The sequence below is a fragment of the Gymnoscopelus braueri genome (genome assembly GCF_963280865.1).
Source record: "Gymnoscopelus braueri genome assembly, chromosome: 4".
Classification (NCBI taxonomy): domain Eukaryota; kingdom Metazoa; phylum Chordata; class Actinopteri; order Myctophiformes; family Myctophidae; genus Gymnoscopelus; species Gymnoscopelus braueri.
The window spans coordinates 59,145,488-59,162,105 of NC_137605.1; the positions used below are offsets into that span (position 1 = coordinate 59,145,488).

The following is a 16,618-nucleotide window of genomic DNA, read 5'->3' on the forward strand; positions in this document are numbered from 1 at the left end:
CCAATCAGTCCCCAGCTGACCTGCTCTATGGTCGTCCCATGTCAATCAGACTCCCCACTGTCCCGTTGCCTCGGGAGGATAATGTGCTTCGCTACACAGACAGCTACAGGAAGGACAAGATGAAGGCCTATGCTGACAAGAGGAGGAACGCATCACAACACACACTGAGAGCAGGGGATGTGGTGCTCGTACGTCAGCAGAAGACAGGCAAACTTGTGACCCCATTTAACCCCAAGCCCTACAAAGTCATAGCCGTGAAAGGCACTATGGTCACAGTCCGGAGACATGGCCATGTTGTCACGCGAAACCAGTCATTCTTTAAACTCCTGAAACACCAACCTGAAATCCCTCTGACACCTACCGGAGGCAGTGAAAGTGATGAGGACGATGATGACGACTCGCAGGTTGATCCGCAACGTCCTGCTGAACCAGGACATATGCCCCAAGCTATGAGGAGATACCCTCAGAGGCCTGACAGACAAGCGCCACAGAGACTATTGTTTCAAGTGTAAAACAGACTGAACCACACTGTAAAAAAAAAAAAAAAAAAAGGAAGTGGGAAACAGTATCTGTATGTTCAGTGTTTCTGTATTGAGTAACACATTTATATTTGAAATAGTTACAGCTATTATTTGAATGTTCAAAATGTCATCTACACAGACAGTTGATGACAAGTTGTTTTGTTTTGTTTCTTTCTTAAAAGAAAGGAAGGGATGTGTTCCCCTTTAAGAGTAACCATGATGACGTCACTAGGCAGCCATAGAGAGTGGTGATAGATGGCAGAATGTATGCTCTGTAATGTATGAGTGAACACCAGTAAAGCATCCGAGTCTATTGTAACCTCAATGACATGTGTGGACATTTGGATTATTACAAATGCTTCCTGGGTTGTGTATTTGATAGAAAATAAGTATTTTTTTTCGGGTGAACTATTCCTTTAACTGTACATACATTTATGCATTTCCTCACTGTAGTAGGTCTATATCCTTGTCCTGAACATATTTTTGCTGTCGGGCAGAAACCAAATATTAACTTTTCAGGAAATGAAGAAAACAAAACATGTTTTTAACACAATACTGCCTTATCAAAGTTGGTATTAGGGGTGTCACGATACGCCTAATCCACGATTCAATTCGACTTTCGATTTTAAGGTCACGATTCGATTTTTGATACGATATATATTTTTTAAACGTATTCTTTTTCAGCTTTGAGGGCTATATGATTATTAATTTAGGCTATTGTCTTGATTTGTATAGAAAAACACATGTTTCTCAATAAGTCCCTTTTATTTGAATAATATCAAATGAGAATGACAATAACAAAAAATGCCCTTACAACAACTGTCATTTTCAGATTCTTCTTTAAGATGAGTTAACAACATTCTTGTGAAGCGTTATAAATAAAATCTAAATACAGAGGGTGCCCTCATAATTCACTGGGAAGCCAAAATATTGCCAGACTTTTGACTCAAAGGAAGCGGGAGGGTTTTCCAATTCTTCCGTTTGTGTATTATCATCATTACCATCTCGCTGGCTTCAGCAGTGGCCATGGTGAAATGTAAAGTAGTAGTACAGTACAGACGCAACGCTACAGCGGTCTCTCTCTCTGTCTCCTCCTGTGTGTGGGTTCGTCCTGTCGTCTTTTTTTTCTCCCCCGTAGTAAGCACCGTGCTTACGACGGGGGAGAAAAAAAAGACGACAGGACCGCACGATGCACGGAAAAACACAACAACGGCTCGAGCATGGCTTCACCCGGACGTGCAATCGGCTGTGCGCATGCACGGGAGTATTTTTTTTTAAATTAACCCTTGAATCGCGATACGGCTTTTGATTTCGATACACTGTATCGAACGTCATTTTCGGTTCGATTTCGATACGAATCAGATGAACTACAAATACAAACTTGGTGTCTATTTCATGTTTTTTGACCATTGCAAACACATTGGAATGCATATCATTACGATTGGGTGTGTCTGAAACCCTAATATGCATATTTCCAACATGGTGGCTATGTGAAAACGAGTTATAACTTTATAACCTTTGACACTTATGGCAAACGATGTGCCGATTTTATGTTTTTTTTTAAGCATTAGAAACACATTGGAATGCTCCGATTAATGATTAAATCTATCTAGAGCACTCTAATTAGCTTATTACCAATATGACCACTATCAACAACCTAGAAAAAGCAACCTATGTATGTTACACATACAATTTTATTGAAACAATAGAAAAATGTAGTGGAGCACATCCCTATTGATACAGATAATAAGCCAGTTGGCTAGAGTATATTAAACAATACAAATACAAATGGAAATGCGGTGCGTGGAGGGGGGGGGGGGGGGGCTCCACGCACCACGCACCACACACCACACAACAAGGTTTGTTGTGTAGAACCTCAATGTTCCTCACATCCACATGATGAGGTGTAACAAACTCCGGCTTTTCCTCTCTTTCATGCCCTAGCAGGATGTGATACTACATCAGCCTTCCTTGGCCATGGGAAAAGAGTGCATGGGCAGCTTGGGAGGCAACACTGGATCTCACAGTAGCACCTGATTATGTGGATGTGAGGATGCCTCACCAACAATGAGGGGTCCAGATGACAACATATAAGCACAATGGATAGATAGATACCTTTATTGATCGCACAGGGGAATTTCAGTCACCCAGAGGCAGCACAGCAGTCAGAGTTACAAAGTTACAGATACAGAGTAAGGAATGTAAACAGCAATACAAAGGTAAGACATAACAATAAGATGCACCATCACTAAAGAACAAAAGTATACACCTGTACAAACTATCCTGCACTATGCAGAAAAATAACAATAACACCAGGTTACAGTGTCCTGTCAAACCGTGGAACCAGTACAATCACTGCAATGCAAAGAAAAGTGACAAAGTGTCCACAGTGCAATCAGTACAATAACTATCTAAGTGTAATTGGAGGTCAGAGTCCTTGGTACATCTTTTATTCCAATTTATATGACCGGGAGCAGTATGGGTTAGCGCCCCCAGCCTGTGTCTTCCGTGAGGAAGAAGCCCAACAAACCCACGGTGAGGCCTTTAGGAGGGCCATTCAAGCAAACCGGCCCAAGGAACCATCACGCCAGAAGGAAATGTTTGGATCGGGGTGTTGCAGCGGATCTGGTGCAGCGGATCTGGTACAGTGCTCAGGTCCTGGACCTGGTGAGACGAAGGAGGAGCCCGGCCAGGAGGCCACCCACAGAGCCTAGTCCCTCCACGTGCCAGAGCCTCCCCGAGTTCCGGCAGAGTAGTTCCGGAGAAGCGGACTGAGTGGCCCTGTCTTTCCCTATAGGACTGACCGTGGGTCCTGGGACGTAAGTTGGGGCTTGATCAACCCCGGCTGGGTCACCTGGGCGAGGGTGTATGTTGCGAGACCCGAAACACCCTATGACCCCAGGCTACAACACTGATGATACGTCCCAGGTGCATGATGTATTCTTTATAGACAGTTGACCTGGCAGAGCGACCAACGTGTGTCTCGTTGTAAATCCTCATAGCTACCTGCACAAAAGACATGCCAAGTCTCAAACAGTTCCACCCGGGGTAGGTGAATCTACCCCGGGATGCCCCACTATATCCTTGTGAAGGGAGAGGGACGTGTTTGCCATGATGGCGTCCAGCCTCCTCACTGTACGCACCTTAGCCACCCCCTCCAGTGAGGTCCCCACGACGGAGCCCACCTTCCTCACCAGCCATTTACAGCATCCTGTTGCACACGCCAAAACATCGGAGTCTTCTCAGGAAGAACAGCCTGCTCCTACATTAGAGTATGTCAGACCAGTCCAACAACCTGTTCAGGTGCACTCCTAGAAACTTGTAGTTGGCTACAATCTCCACCACCTCAGCAATTATGGTGCTGGGGACCGGAGGTACCCTCTTGGTCGTGCCATAGTCCACCACCATCATCCTTGGTCTTGCTAGCATTGGGCCGGAGGCGGTTTGCCTCGCTCCAGTCCACAAAGTCCTTCGCCATGCTATCGTGCTCAACAGTGTTGTCACCTGAGATGCAGCTGACCACCGCAGTGTCATCTGAGAACTTCTGTAGGGGCCATGTCTTGGAGTTGATCGGAAGTCAGATGTTGTGGCAGTTCACCCTGCCACTGATGATACATATAACAGACTTTAGTAAATTCCTGTGTTATTGAATTATTCTGTATTGTTTAAGTTGCAGGGAATGATATTTGTTTGATTGTATTGATGTATTGTTTGATGGTTGATTGTTTGATTGCATTGACTCCAGTGTAGGGAGCATGCAATCAAGCATGCTCATTCCACCCATGCTGAACCATACCAACTGTGGGTTGGTTTAAAATTGGTAAAGTGGGAAGATGGGTACTCTAATATTAATTATGATGATGTGGGTAATTCTTTGAGTAATATGTGACACTTTAAAGTGTGGATATGAATTGTAATGTCTCTGGACATTACAATTAACTGGTTAAATTGAGGATTCAATTCAGGTTTGGTACGGTCCAATGGGCGGGGCCTAGCCTATATAAGTAGGGAGACCTGCCACTGCTTGGCAGTCAGTGAAGGACTGTTGAGGAGTAGACCCAGGGCCAATCTGTCCAGTGTGTATATAGAGTTTGTGATGTATTGTTTTTTCCCTGGGACTTTCTAAAAAGGGCAAATAAAACGCTTGTTTTGCACCTACGGACTGTGTTCGTTTCCATTAATTGTGCCATATCCTACCCACACTGGGACAAAGTGTGACATTTGGTGGCAGTGGTGGGATATGGCCACCCGAAAGAAAGTCCCCATGGGGGGAACGAAAATCCAAAGAAGGAGCAAAACGGCAAAACCGGAACCAGAGCCTGAGGCAGAGGATCTCGAATGGGAGGATGATGAGGATGAAGGCCCGTCATCTCACCGTCGCCGAGCAGTACCGGCCCAGCAGGAGGTGGTGCATCTGCTGCGGCAGTTTATGGGTTCACAGAGGGACCGAGGAGAACTACTGGTGGGGGAAATGCGAGGCATACGGGCAGCCATCCAAGCTGCCAGTCAGCCATCTACACCAGGGGCCAGCTTCAATCCTGGCATGGGGAGCGCAGCCTCCCTAAGAGCACTCCCCACACCGCAACCTCGTCAACGTGTCCTATCTGGAGCCACTGTTCATACCTCATCACCAGCACCGCAGCAGCAGCCACCAGCAGCATCACCAGCACCGCAGCAGCAGCCACCAGCAGCACCACCAGTACTACAGCAGGAACCACCACCAGCAGCAGCCACCCACGGCGGCCAGGTCACAACAACGCCAGCCCAACCGAGGCCAAGGTGGCAACGGGCAAGAAGGGCCGAAGGGTACCTGTCGGACTCAGGGGAATGTGGGGTTTAGCCAGCCTGGCCATAAGGCCTCAGAATGCCCTCTAAAAAAAAAAAATGTCTGGTTACTGTTATGTCCCCTACAAGGAGGTGTTTACCACCACGGCTGCGCCAGGAGAGGGGGGAAGTAATGTGGCAGTTCACCCTGCCACTGATGATACATATAACAGACTTTAGTAAATTCCTGTGTTATTGAATTATTCTGTATTGTTTAAGTTGCAGGGAATGATATTTGTTTGATTGTATTGATGTATTGTTTGATGGTTGATTGTTTGATTGCATTGACTCCAGTGTAGGGAGCATGCAATCAAGCATGCTCATTCCACCCATGCTGAACCATACCAACTGTGGGTTGGTTTAAAATTGGTAAAGTGGGAAGATGGGTACTCTAATATTAATTATGATGATGTGGGTAATTCTTTGAGTAATATGTGACACTTTAAAGTGTGGATATGAATTGTAATGTCTCTGGACATTACAATTAACTGGTTAAATTGAGGATTCAATTCAGGTTTGGTACGGTCCAATGGGCGGGGCCTAGCCTATATAAGTAGGGGGACCTGCCACTGCTTGGCAGTCAGTGAAGGACTGTTGAGGAGTAGACCCAGGGCCAATCTGTCCAGTGTGTATATAGAGTTTGTGATGTATTGTTTTTTCCCTGGGACTTTCTAAAAAGGGCAAATAAAACGCTTGTTTTGCACCTACGGACTGTGTTCGTTTCCATTAATTGTGCCATATCCTACCCACACTGGGACAAAGTGTGACATTTGTGTATAGGGTGAACAGGAAAGGTGACAGCACTGTGCCCTGGGGACAGCCGTGTTGTTCACCAGCACCTCCGACTGACAACCCTGCAGTCTCGCATACTGCGGTCTGCCCGAGAGGTAGTCTGTGATCCATGCCACCAAGACGTGGTCCACATCATCAACGCAAGCTTCTCAGCAAGCAGTTGTGGCTGGATAGTGTTGTAAGTAAAAACACATGATTCTGACTGTGTTGCCCAGGGTGTCATGGTGTGTGAATGCCCTGTTTAGCATGTAGATGATCATCATCAATTGTCCGCCTGGTATGCAAACTGAAGGTTTGAGGTATTCACTCACCATCGGTCTCAGTTGATTCAGTACCAGACGCTCAAAGGTCTTCATGCTCTTTGATGTCAGAGCCACTGGCCTGTAGTCACAAGGTGCGACTTTTCTTAGGCACCGGGACAATGCAGGAAGATTGCCACAGTTGCGGCACCCTCCCCGTCTTCAGAGAGAGGCATATCGTTTGGATCAGCGGTTCTGGAAACGTACAGAGTTTTTGTGCATTAATTGTAAGATTGTTTCAAATACTCCTATCTATATCAATAGGAATGTGCTGCACTCCATTGTTCTATCTTTCAAATACATTATATGTGTAACATACAAAGGTTGCTTATTAAGGTTGTTCCTAAAAGTGTTCTGGGTGAAAATGTTGAATACCTTTTTGGGGATAGTGTTGATATTGTTAATAAGTAAATTAGAGTGCTCTAGATGGATGCAATCAGAAAATCGGAGCATTTCATATGTTTCTAATGCTTAAAAAACATAAAATAGACACTAAGTTTGCCAAAACTGTCAAAAGTTCACGTTTTCACATAGCCGCCATCTTGGAAATATGCAAATTAGGGTTCCAGACACACCCAATCGTAATGATAAGCATTCCAATGTGTTTGCAATGGTCAAAAAACATGAAATAGGCACCAAGTTTGTATTTGTAGCTCATCTGGTTCAAAAGTTACAGACAAAACCATTTTACATGGCGGCCATTTTGGATTTGGCCGCTATGGCGACCCCAAAGGTTGCCCGCTCGGGCGCCCTAGCTAAATCATTAGAGCATGCCCTGGGCTACATCTGGGCCAAATTTGGTGCATTTAAGACTGATTAGCGCGAAAATATCCCTAAGGCCCGGGACAATTGCTGAAATATTATCCATATAGGTGATCTAATTACGCTAATTCTGAAAATTGCTCAACATATCGCATCCGGCAGTTTCTACATGCTGGGGACCCATACTCAACATTTCTAACATAAAACTTTGGTGTACTCAACATGTCCGGGTTCACAATGGGGCCCTATGGGCTGGCAAGTAGACTACTACCTTTCCACTTTAAAAAAATAAGCAACACGTCAGAACGAAACATGTGAGCTTGTACATTGACTATTTTCTTTTTTTTTCTGTTTGACAAGGTAGGGTATTATTTTATGAAAAACATAAAGCAGTTGAATTATGAGGATACAACGTTTCTGCCTGACTCAAATGAATGAATGACTAAGTGACCAACATTCTGTATATCTGTATAGAATGACCAACATTCTGTATATCTGCATAGAATGACCAACATTCTGTATATCTGCATAGAATGACTAGCATGTATTGAAATAGACATGAGGAGTGCTCTCAAACTTTATTTATAAAGCACATCTGCAGTGCTGTCAGATTACAGACAAGCATACATACAACAGGAAGACAGATTAAATAGGCAAAACAAATAACACAATTATACAGCAAAATAAGATCATTTATAAAGACACCATTACACAATTAAACAATTAGGGGCCAGGGTTTTACAATCAGCCAGGGAGAAGAAATTCGTTTTAAGTGAAGATTTGAAAACTGGTTAGGAAGGAGCAGACACAATATGGGGGAAGAGTGCTAGGGGTGAATGCGAGGGGGTGAGGTGAGTCTGAAGAGGTGAATGCTAGGGGGTGAGGTGGAGTCTGAAGAGGTGAGTGCTAGGGGGTGAGGTGAAGTCTGAAGAGGTGAGTGCTAGGGGGTGAGGTGGAGTCTGAAGAGGTGAGTGCTAGGGGGTGAGGTCTAGTCTGAAGAGGTGAGTGCTAGGGGGTGAGGTGGAGTCTGAAGAGGTGAGTGCTTTGATTGATTGATTGAATTGATTGATTGATTGATTGAAATTTTTATTAGGCAAAAGAATGTAAAACAACACAGTTACATTTATAATGCTTTTGTCTAAAAGGTCCGGCCAAAAAAGTCCTTGCGGACTTGTTTCCGTTGGGGTCCTTGAGTTAATTTCATAGACATATATAGTAGCAACCAAACAGTTAAAAAATCAACATGAAAATACAGATAATACAGAAAAAATACCACTATGTACAAAAAAAAGCATTTAAAAAATATATGTACAAAAAAAGGGGGGGGGAGCATGGAAAAATAAGAATTATATACAAAAAAAGCATGAGGAAATACAAAATATGTACAAAAAAGAGGAGGGGGGGGGGGGGTCGTCTGTCTACAGGGAAACTGGTACTAGCTCCTCTTTCGGCCTCCAGAAAGATGGGTTTTTAGGGCTGTTTTGAATGAGCCCAGCGAACTGCATTTTTTGAGGGATGGGGTGGGTGGTACCAGATTGTTGTTTACGCTCCCTCTAGTTTCGTGGCTGTGGGTGTCACTAACTTTTTCGAGGTATTTATACAGATATGCGGGTATAGGGGGCATTTCGGGCAAATCTGCATTTACAATTTTGAAGACCAGACCCATTTTTAGTTGTTTAACCCTGTCTTCCACCCTGAGCCAGCCTAGGCTGGCAAAGTGAGTAGGAGAGAGGTGGGTCATGGGCCCCAGTCCGAGAAGTAGTCGGATCAGTTTGTTTTGGGAGTACCAAGAGGAGCTAGCATAGTCAAAAAGGGGCTGAATCAGGGCCCCTGAGAAGGTCCTGAGGGCCTGAGGGTTGACAAAAGAGGAAACTCTGCCCATAAATCTGGTTCTCTGGTTTACTCCTTTGACCACCTTTGTTGCCATTCTTTCACCTGTCAGGTATTTGTCAAGAATACATCCCAAATAGGTAATCTCTTCTTTGCTAGTGATGATTATGTCATCGACTTTGACCTTGAAGTCATTTACCTTCATTTTGTACCTTCATGTGCTAGGGGGTTAGGTGGAGTCTGAAGAGGTGAGTGCTAGGGGGCAGAGTCCTGCACAGGTCCAATTTTGAGAACCCGCGCCCGCCTCGCCCGTCAATAATCAGATCCGTAGACCGACCCGTCACCCGTGATTATTTCAAAATACGAACCAGAACCGCCCCGCCCGTCAAATAATAGACCCGTTGTCCGCCCGTTTAGCTGTGATTACATGCAGAGTAAAATGTAAATAGCCTACAGACAGTCACTCAATTTAAAAGTCTGTTGAAGTGTGTTGAAAAAGATAGCAGCCTTCAACAACAGCGCTACATTCAGTGGTCAGGTTCGTTCAGAAATCAAGTGAAGACGGAGGAGCGAGCTTTAGCCACACTCTCGAATGCGCACATACGCAGTAAGTATGTGTCGTTGTTTACATTGTCAGATGGTTTTAATTTGAAGGTTTAACAGAATGTTCAATGTGTTTTGTGAGTTAACACTTACATGACTGGGGTTTCACCATCCCATACACTGCCTGATTTGGGGATCAAAAAGACCGTTTTTCCAGCTATTCTATTGGTCACTGTCTCCCCTCTGTGCTCCAGACGAGCTGACACCTTCTCCCCCACACAGTGGGGGTTCCATTTTCTTTTAAATAGCTATTAACATTTCAATTGCACTCTGCTCAGTCAGTGAGCTCACATATGTTGTTGTAGGCAGGCAGAAACATTATAAAATAGGCTAACTTGTAATGGTAACTGCAGATTCTGTATGTAAAATTTTTATTAAAAAAAGCGTATACTTTACTTTATTTACTTTATTTGTTTATTTAGACAGGACAGAGCATATTAATGAACGTCACATGAACGTAAATACACCGGATTTAGCAAAGATGCTAATTTTCATCCGCAGTCCTCACACAAAACATAAAGACAGAAAAACAATAACATCAGAAAACAGACAAACGGTGAAATACAATTACATTACATCACATAGCCTAAAAAACCTAAAATATGATCACAAATGGTTGCAGCTTTGGTTTTCAAGCAACCATCTTTTCACATTGTATAAAACAGCGCGATCTGTAGCATTACATTAAACTCTTGAGGGAAACATGGATTAGCCACTGTCTAATTACGTGACTGTCTCCATTGTCCAAAACACATGGATATCTCTTGACAAACCAATATTATTATTATTCATAATAATATTCACATCATTCCCTGAGCGTAAAGCGTCTCCTTCTATCAGCTGTCCACGCTGACAAAAGCGTCTCCTCTCCTCCTCCCTGTCAGCGCAACAAGTGAACACATCGATATGTTCCACAAATGTGCTCATTCCTGCTCTACTCCTGCGCTAAATATCTGATCTACAAGCACAAAACAGTTGCTGCGTGACAAGCTGTATGCTTGTAGATCTGATCTTTTTCCGCCGCTTTGCAATGAAAGTGAGAGTGGAAAATGGGTTGCCAAAATTTGAGAGAGAAATAAGCAGTCAGGTCTATGAAAATGTTACTGCACGCGTTGTGCCCTGAGAAAACAGTGAGGCATGAAGCAGTAGTGTGTAATTCTGTCTGTCTCCTATATATCATCATGATTTGTGATTTGTGTATGTGGGGATCTCATTTTTACTTCCATGTACTGTTTTTCTGTTTTTTTGTCTTACTAAATCAAGTACATTAATCAATCAATATTAAAACGTGCCTAACATTAGTGTTCGCAGCTTTGGTTTGATTTCAACCAGTATTTAACCTTTTCATTAAATATTTTGAGATCAGTTTGTTTTTGTATTTCAGTTGGTAGGGCATTCAACAAGTGTATCCCTTTTACTGGGTACAATGACTGAATTCGAAAAAGAGTAAATAGTAACTAAAGTTTTCAAATAATTGTAGTGGAGTAAAAGTACAAGATTTGCCTCTGAGGTGTAGTGGAGTAGAAAAGTATTACCATTATTATATATATAATTATAATAATAATAGTAATAATAGAAAGACGTGAAAAACAAGCCCAAAGTCGCTTATAATAAGCAGACATGGCAACATAGACAGAGCGCTGCGCAGCAGTTCTCTCTCTCTCGCTTTCTCTCTGCTACCTCATTGGCCTCTGCAGTTCATTGGAGCGACCGGTATCGCAATATAAGGCTCTTCCGCAGGGCTACTTGACTACTGGCCAATCACAGCGCGTTGACTACTGGCCAATCACAGCGCGTCTAACTGACTAGTTGCTGCACGGCTGCCTCTTAAGAAAAGACCCGCCCCCACCTGCCTCTGATTGGCCTACCGAACGTCCCCTTCTGTGACGCACGTGGAAGTTTCCAGCTTGCCCTGCTGAAGCGGAAGCACGGCCGAGATACGAACGCCTCAGAGCCGAAGGAGGCGTCTACCTTTATATGTCTACTAGAGGTCCGTCCGCCCTACGGGCGCCCGGCCCGCTAGCCGCGCACAGGGCTCTAGTGAGGGCGCGCTTATTTTGGGGTACCAAAATCGTGGGATAACATTTTCCAAAAGAAAGTAAAAAAAAAAACCCGGACCCCCTAGGTGTGTTGGGACCCCCGCGGACCCCCGTGAAACATGGCGGACCCCTTCGGCTGTTTTTTTTTTTTTTCATGAAGGTGGTTGCTTGTTTCTGGCACACATCTGGCAACACTGACCTGCTGCTTGTCTTTTGCCGACGTGGCAACCCAGTTGCAGAGTCGTCTCTTGTTGTGGGGAGATTACAAAAGCAGCTGCGTGGTGTTGGTTGTCTTTGGGATGTACATGGCACGTGAATGACGGACATATTACCTTGAGTGTGGTGTGATAGAGACATGACTAAAGTGAAAGCAACAGCGTGGTTCGAACAAAAAGGTAAGCAATAGCGGGGCGCTTATGTTGTTGTTGTCGTGGCGATGCAGAGATTTCAATGGCCACCGCGTCGTGTTGCTTCGGCTGTGGCCGTCGGCGTTCGGTGGTGCGCACGGTAAACGGTGCGAAAGTGTTTCCCCGTCCGTGAGTAGAATTAATTATGTTCCGTGGAGGTAAATGTGTAGTGAGCACATTCTATATATGTCTATGAAATTAACTCAAGGACCCCAACGGAAACAAGTCCGCAAGGACTTTTTTGGCCGGACCTTTTAGACAAAAGTATTATAAATGTAACTGTGTTGTTTTACATTCTTTTGCCTAATAAAAATGTCAATCAATCAATCAATCAAACTGAGAAGTACCCTACGCCACCCGTAAATTCAGCGCGCACGTTGTGGCTGGTGTTGTGGTGAGATGTCTTATGTCGTTGTTGTGTTTAGTCGAAATCAATGCTGTGGGTATGGCGTCAGCCGCGGAAGTAGCTTTCTCCTTTATATAAGTAGATGGTTGTGCTGTATTAAGTTACACAAGTGACGTTGTTTGGGCGGAAACGGTGCTCTCTGATTTTCACAATACAACGTTACCCACCCGCGTTTAGTTCAGTACCGTCCCCGTACCCGTGAACTTATAAAAGTATATTTTTCACCCGTTTTCACCCGTCAAACGCGGGTACCCGTCGGGTATCCGCGGGTACCCCGCCCGTTGCAGGACTCTGCTAGGGGGTGAGGTGGAGTCTGAAGAGGTGAGTGCAAGGGGGTGAGGTGGAGTCTGAAGAGGTGAGTGCTAGGGGGTGAGGTGGAGTCTGAAGAGGTGAGTGCTAGGGGGTGAGGTGGAGTCTGAAGAGGTGAGTGCTAGGGGGAGGGTCATTCCAAAGCTTTCAGCCAGGAGGGAAAAGAGTCTAGGACACGTGGAGCGTTGGCCAGTGTATTTTAGGGTTAGGGTTAGTATTTATTTTACCAGAGCATTTAGGCCATAACACACCCCTGGCCTAAAATGTAGGGAAGGGAGGGACAGACAGTTTGCTGATCTAAGTGCTTTGGATAAAGGCATTTTATAAATGCACCCTTTACCTTTTAACTGAGCAGGAAGGGTGTGGGGTTGGATCATCCTGGAGGTACCATGACCTTGCCTGCCTTGTAGGTCATCAGTGTGTTGTACTGGGTGTAGGTCATCACCAGTGTACATCTGCTATTTTCACTATATTTGAAATAGGGCTTAAGTGGTTAATTCATAATGTACTTTTTTCCCTCCGTAGATATGTGGTGGAGTCAAAAGTACAATATCTGTCTTTTGAAATGTAGTGGAGTGAAAGTCATCAAGTACAGTTCAGATACTCAAAGAAATGCACTTAAGTGCAGTACTCAAGCAAATGTACTGTGTTACTGTCCATCACTGAAAGCCTGTACATGACGTCTGTATGTTGATGCTTGAACCATGTCATTAATTAATCTAATGCATTTAATTAATAATTCATGTCATTTAATTAATCATTCATATCATTTAGAATTGGAATCTTCTACCTGATGACTCAGCAGTTTAGTGAAAGGGGGGAGGGGTTGTCAGACAGGAAGTGACTTTCATTGTCTCTGTGTTAGTTCTGTCACCATGACTCAGCACTGAACATTACATTACATTACATTACATTACGGTCATTTAGCAGACGCTTCTATCCAAAGCGACTTACAATAAGTGCATTCAACATAGGTAGGCAAGAAAACTACTAATCACCGGAAGTCTTAAGTGCATTCTCTTCTAAAACAAGCAACTAAGAGTATACCTAGCGCTAAGGTAAAAGTGCAATATTTCAGCTACCTACTTTCTTAAACAGATGAGACAAATAGAAAATGAGCAAGAGCTAAAACCAATAAGTGTATCAAAATAAACAAGATCCAATAAAACAAGAGCTCATACAAATAATTGACAACAAGTAGGCAAGGCTAAGTGGAAGGGTCAGGGTAGTGTTTCCTGAAGAGATGGGTTTTCAGCCTGCGGTGAAAGATTGGCAGTGACTCTGCTGTCCTGACATCAGTGGGGAGTTCATTCCACCACTGTGGGGCCAGAACAGAAAAAAGCTGTGACCGTGTAGATCGGCCAGAAGGACCAGTCACTGAGTGACGGGGAAACCAGTCGCCCCGAGGCGGCAGACCGAAGTGAACCATTGACAATACAACAGTACACTGAACCGATGACATGACAGTATTACACTGGCCAATGACAATATTACACTGACCAATGACAATACAATATTACACTGACCAATGACAATACAATGCAATATTACACTGACCAATGACAATACAATATGCAAATGTCTCCTCTACTGTCTCAGTGTGTCATTGATATATATATATATATATATATATATATATATATATATATATGTATATGTAATGTTAACTCTGTCCTCTCCAACAGAACGGACACCCAGACAGACTAGAATGTGTTGTACAGTTTGGAGGAACCTTCTACTCCCTGGACCTGGACAAAAACCAGTAAGCAGCAGCATCATCATCATAATAATAGTGATTTTTGTTTTTATAACCATTATAATTATTGTAATAATATTGGGAGTGTGTTGCACATTTTCATCCCAACGGTGCCAGAGATTAGCTGTTCGCACGCACGCACGCACGGACGGACGGACGGACGGACATGGGTAGACAATAGACATTAAGGGAAATTTGCCAGTGGCTTTTCAAGATCACTGGCCCCACCATTGTAACCACTGGCCCAGGACATTCATCAAGTATAATAATAAGGAAAATGAACGATTTTTTCCCTAAAATAAAAATCCCTTATGTTCCCCTAAAATAAACACGCAAAAAAACTCACTTCTGCTGCCTATTCCATTTCATGTGTCCTTTTTTTTTAACTACTACAACTAGCTATAGCTATAGCCCCATGAGCACTTTAAACCTGTATGGATCGGCTATTTGAAAATAGCCGATCCATCTTTGGGGTCCATAGCGTTAGAAAGAGTTGGAGAACTCCTTCTAACGCTATGTACCAGAGCTCACAGCATGTCACAAATGCGTCGTGTTGAGACATCGTCATAACGCCCTCACTGCCAAGGACGACTTATGAACCAGGAGATAACGTGATCCGAAAATGTACTGCTCCATTCACTTCCTGGTTAACTTATTACTTAAAGAACCTGTATCTCGGCTCCTGTGTTTTGTATTTGTATTTTTGGCGAGACATGCTATTTTCAACTGGGTATAACAGGCGAATGGGAGGTCGCCATGACATTTTTTTTCACGGAAGCACAGTGAAACCCTCCGTGATTAGCAACCATCAGGGGATCGATCATACTGGAGATAAATATTCTGTGACAACTTCAAAAGGTAAGAAAATCGCTGGCAGTGGGTGCACGCAGCCAGAAATAAGTCTGTCAGTGAAAGAGTTCATAGAAAAGATAATGTGTAAACACACAAACAAACACTGATGATAGTGCGGTCAAACAAGTCTATGAAGCTATCTATGAAATCTATGAAAATGTTTAATCTGCTTATACATCATGGTGTCTGCTGTAGAGAGCATGGGCACTGAGCATGTCTCACATCCAGTGTAGATTGAAGCATGTCTTCCCCCTGCTGGTGTAATAATGTATGGCAGCTCACCACAGAATCAGTTGTATTGTCACTTCCATAACACACCCTCTGCATACATGGGAGCAAAACACTGTTCTCTGCAACTCATGGTGCTTGTTTACAGACAACAACAACAGACGCATACAAAAAAGTGTCAAGGACATTAAAAACATTTAAAAAGGAGAGAGAAAGCAGCAGTAAAATAAAGAAAAACAACATTGGCAAAAAGAAGAAGTGCTAATGCATTCAAAGTGCATTATAGGTACAATACTGTTCAAAAGTGCTATTCATCTCATGATGTTGGTCTGTCTTAGAGTGTCTTAGAGTGCCGTTTGTGTGTGTGTGTGCGTGTGTGGGTGCATGCGTGCGTGCGTGCGTGTGTGTGTGAGTGAGAGAGTGAGGTCTTTACAAATGTTGTGTGATGTTTGCTTTGCAGTGGTCTGCTCCCCAAGCCCCCCAACGTCTTCTACTACTTGCCCAACGGCACAGGGGTCTCCATGGAGGCGGACACCTTGGTGAGTCCACAAACACACTTCTCCCATGGGTGCTGCAACCTTTATATCGTTGCTGTCGGACAGAAACCTCTTATCTCCACATTTTAACTTGTTGTGTTTTTTCATAAACGAATGCCTTACTTGATCATACTACAGTGTTGCACACAAGTATCAAAAGTAGTAGATCTTAAGCTTGTTTTGAGCTTGTAGTTCTGCTACATTTGAATTTGAATCCTGTAACAGTTTTTCTTTTTTTTATGTGTCCTTTCAAATCCAACACTTGTCTATCAGCGTCCTTTAAACAAAAAAAAACATGTTTTCAGTGATTACGTAAGAGGGCGCCCTTCCCCAACCTATGAATGATCCCTTGACTGCGAGAGAATGATGTCATCCCCCAAAAAGTCACTCCATCCACTCCCATGTTATGAGATGTAGAAAAAACTCATCTAGCTCGATTTTTTATTTATTTTTA

At 43.7% G+C, this 16,618-nt stretch overlaps 1 protein-coding gene across 4 annotated transcripts in view; it reads left to right on the forward strand.

Annotated features, from left to right (window-relative positions):
- The window catches only part of adam15 (ADAM metallopeptidase domain 15), a 193,119-nt gene that overhangs the window by 35,747 nt on the left and 140,754 nt on the right, over positions 1-16,618 (forward strand). For all 4 annotated transcript variants that reach the window (XM_080427255.1, XM_080427256.1, XM_080427257.1 and 1 more), the window contains exons 3-4: positions 14,478-14,554; positions 16,089-16,167. In XM_080427255.1, the coding sequence (XP_080283381.1) occupies positions 14,478-14,554; positions 16,089-16,167 (156 nt within the window). The remainder of the gene's footprint in view (positions 1-14,477; positions 14,555-16,088; positions 16,168-16,618) is intronic.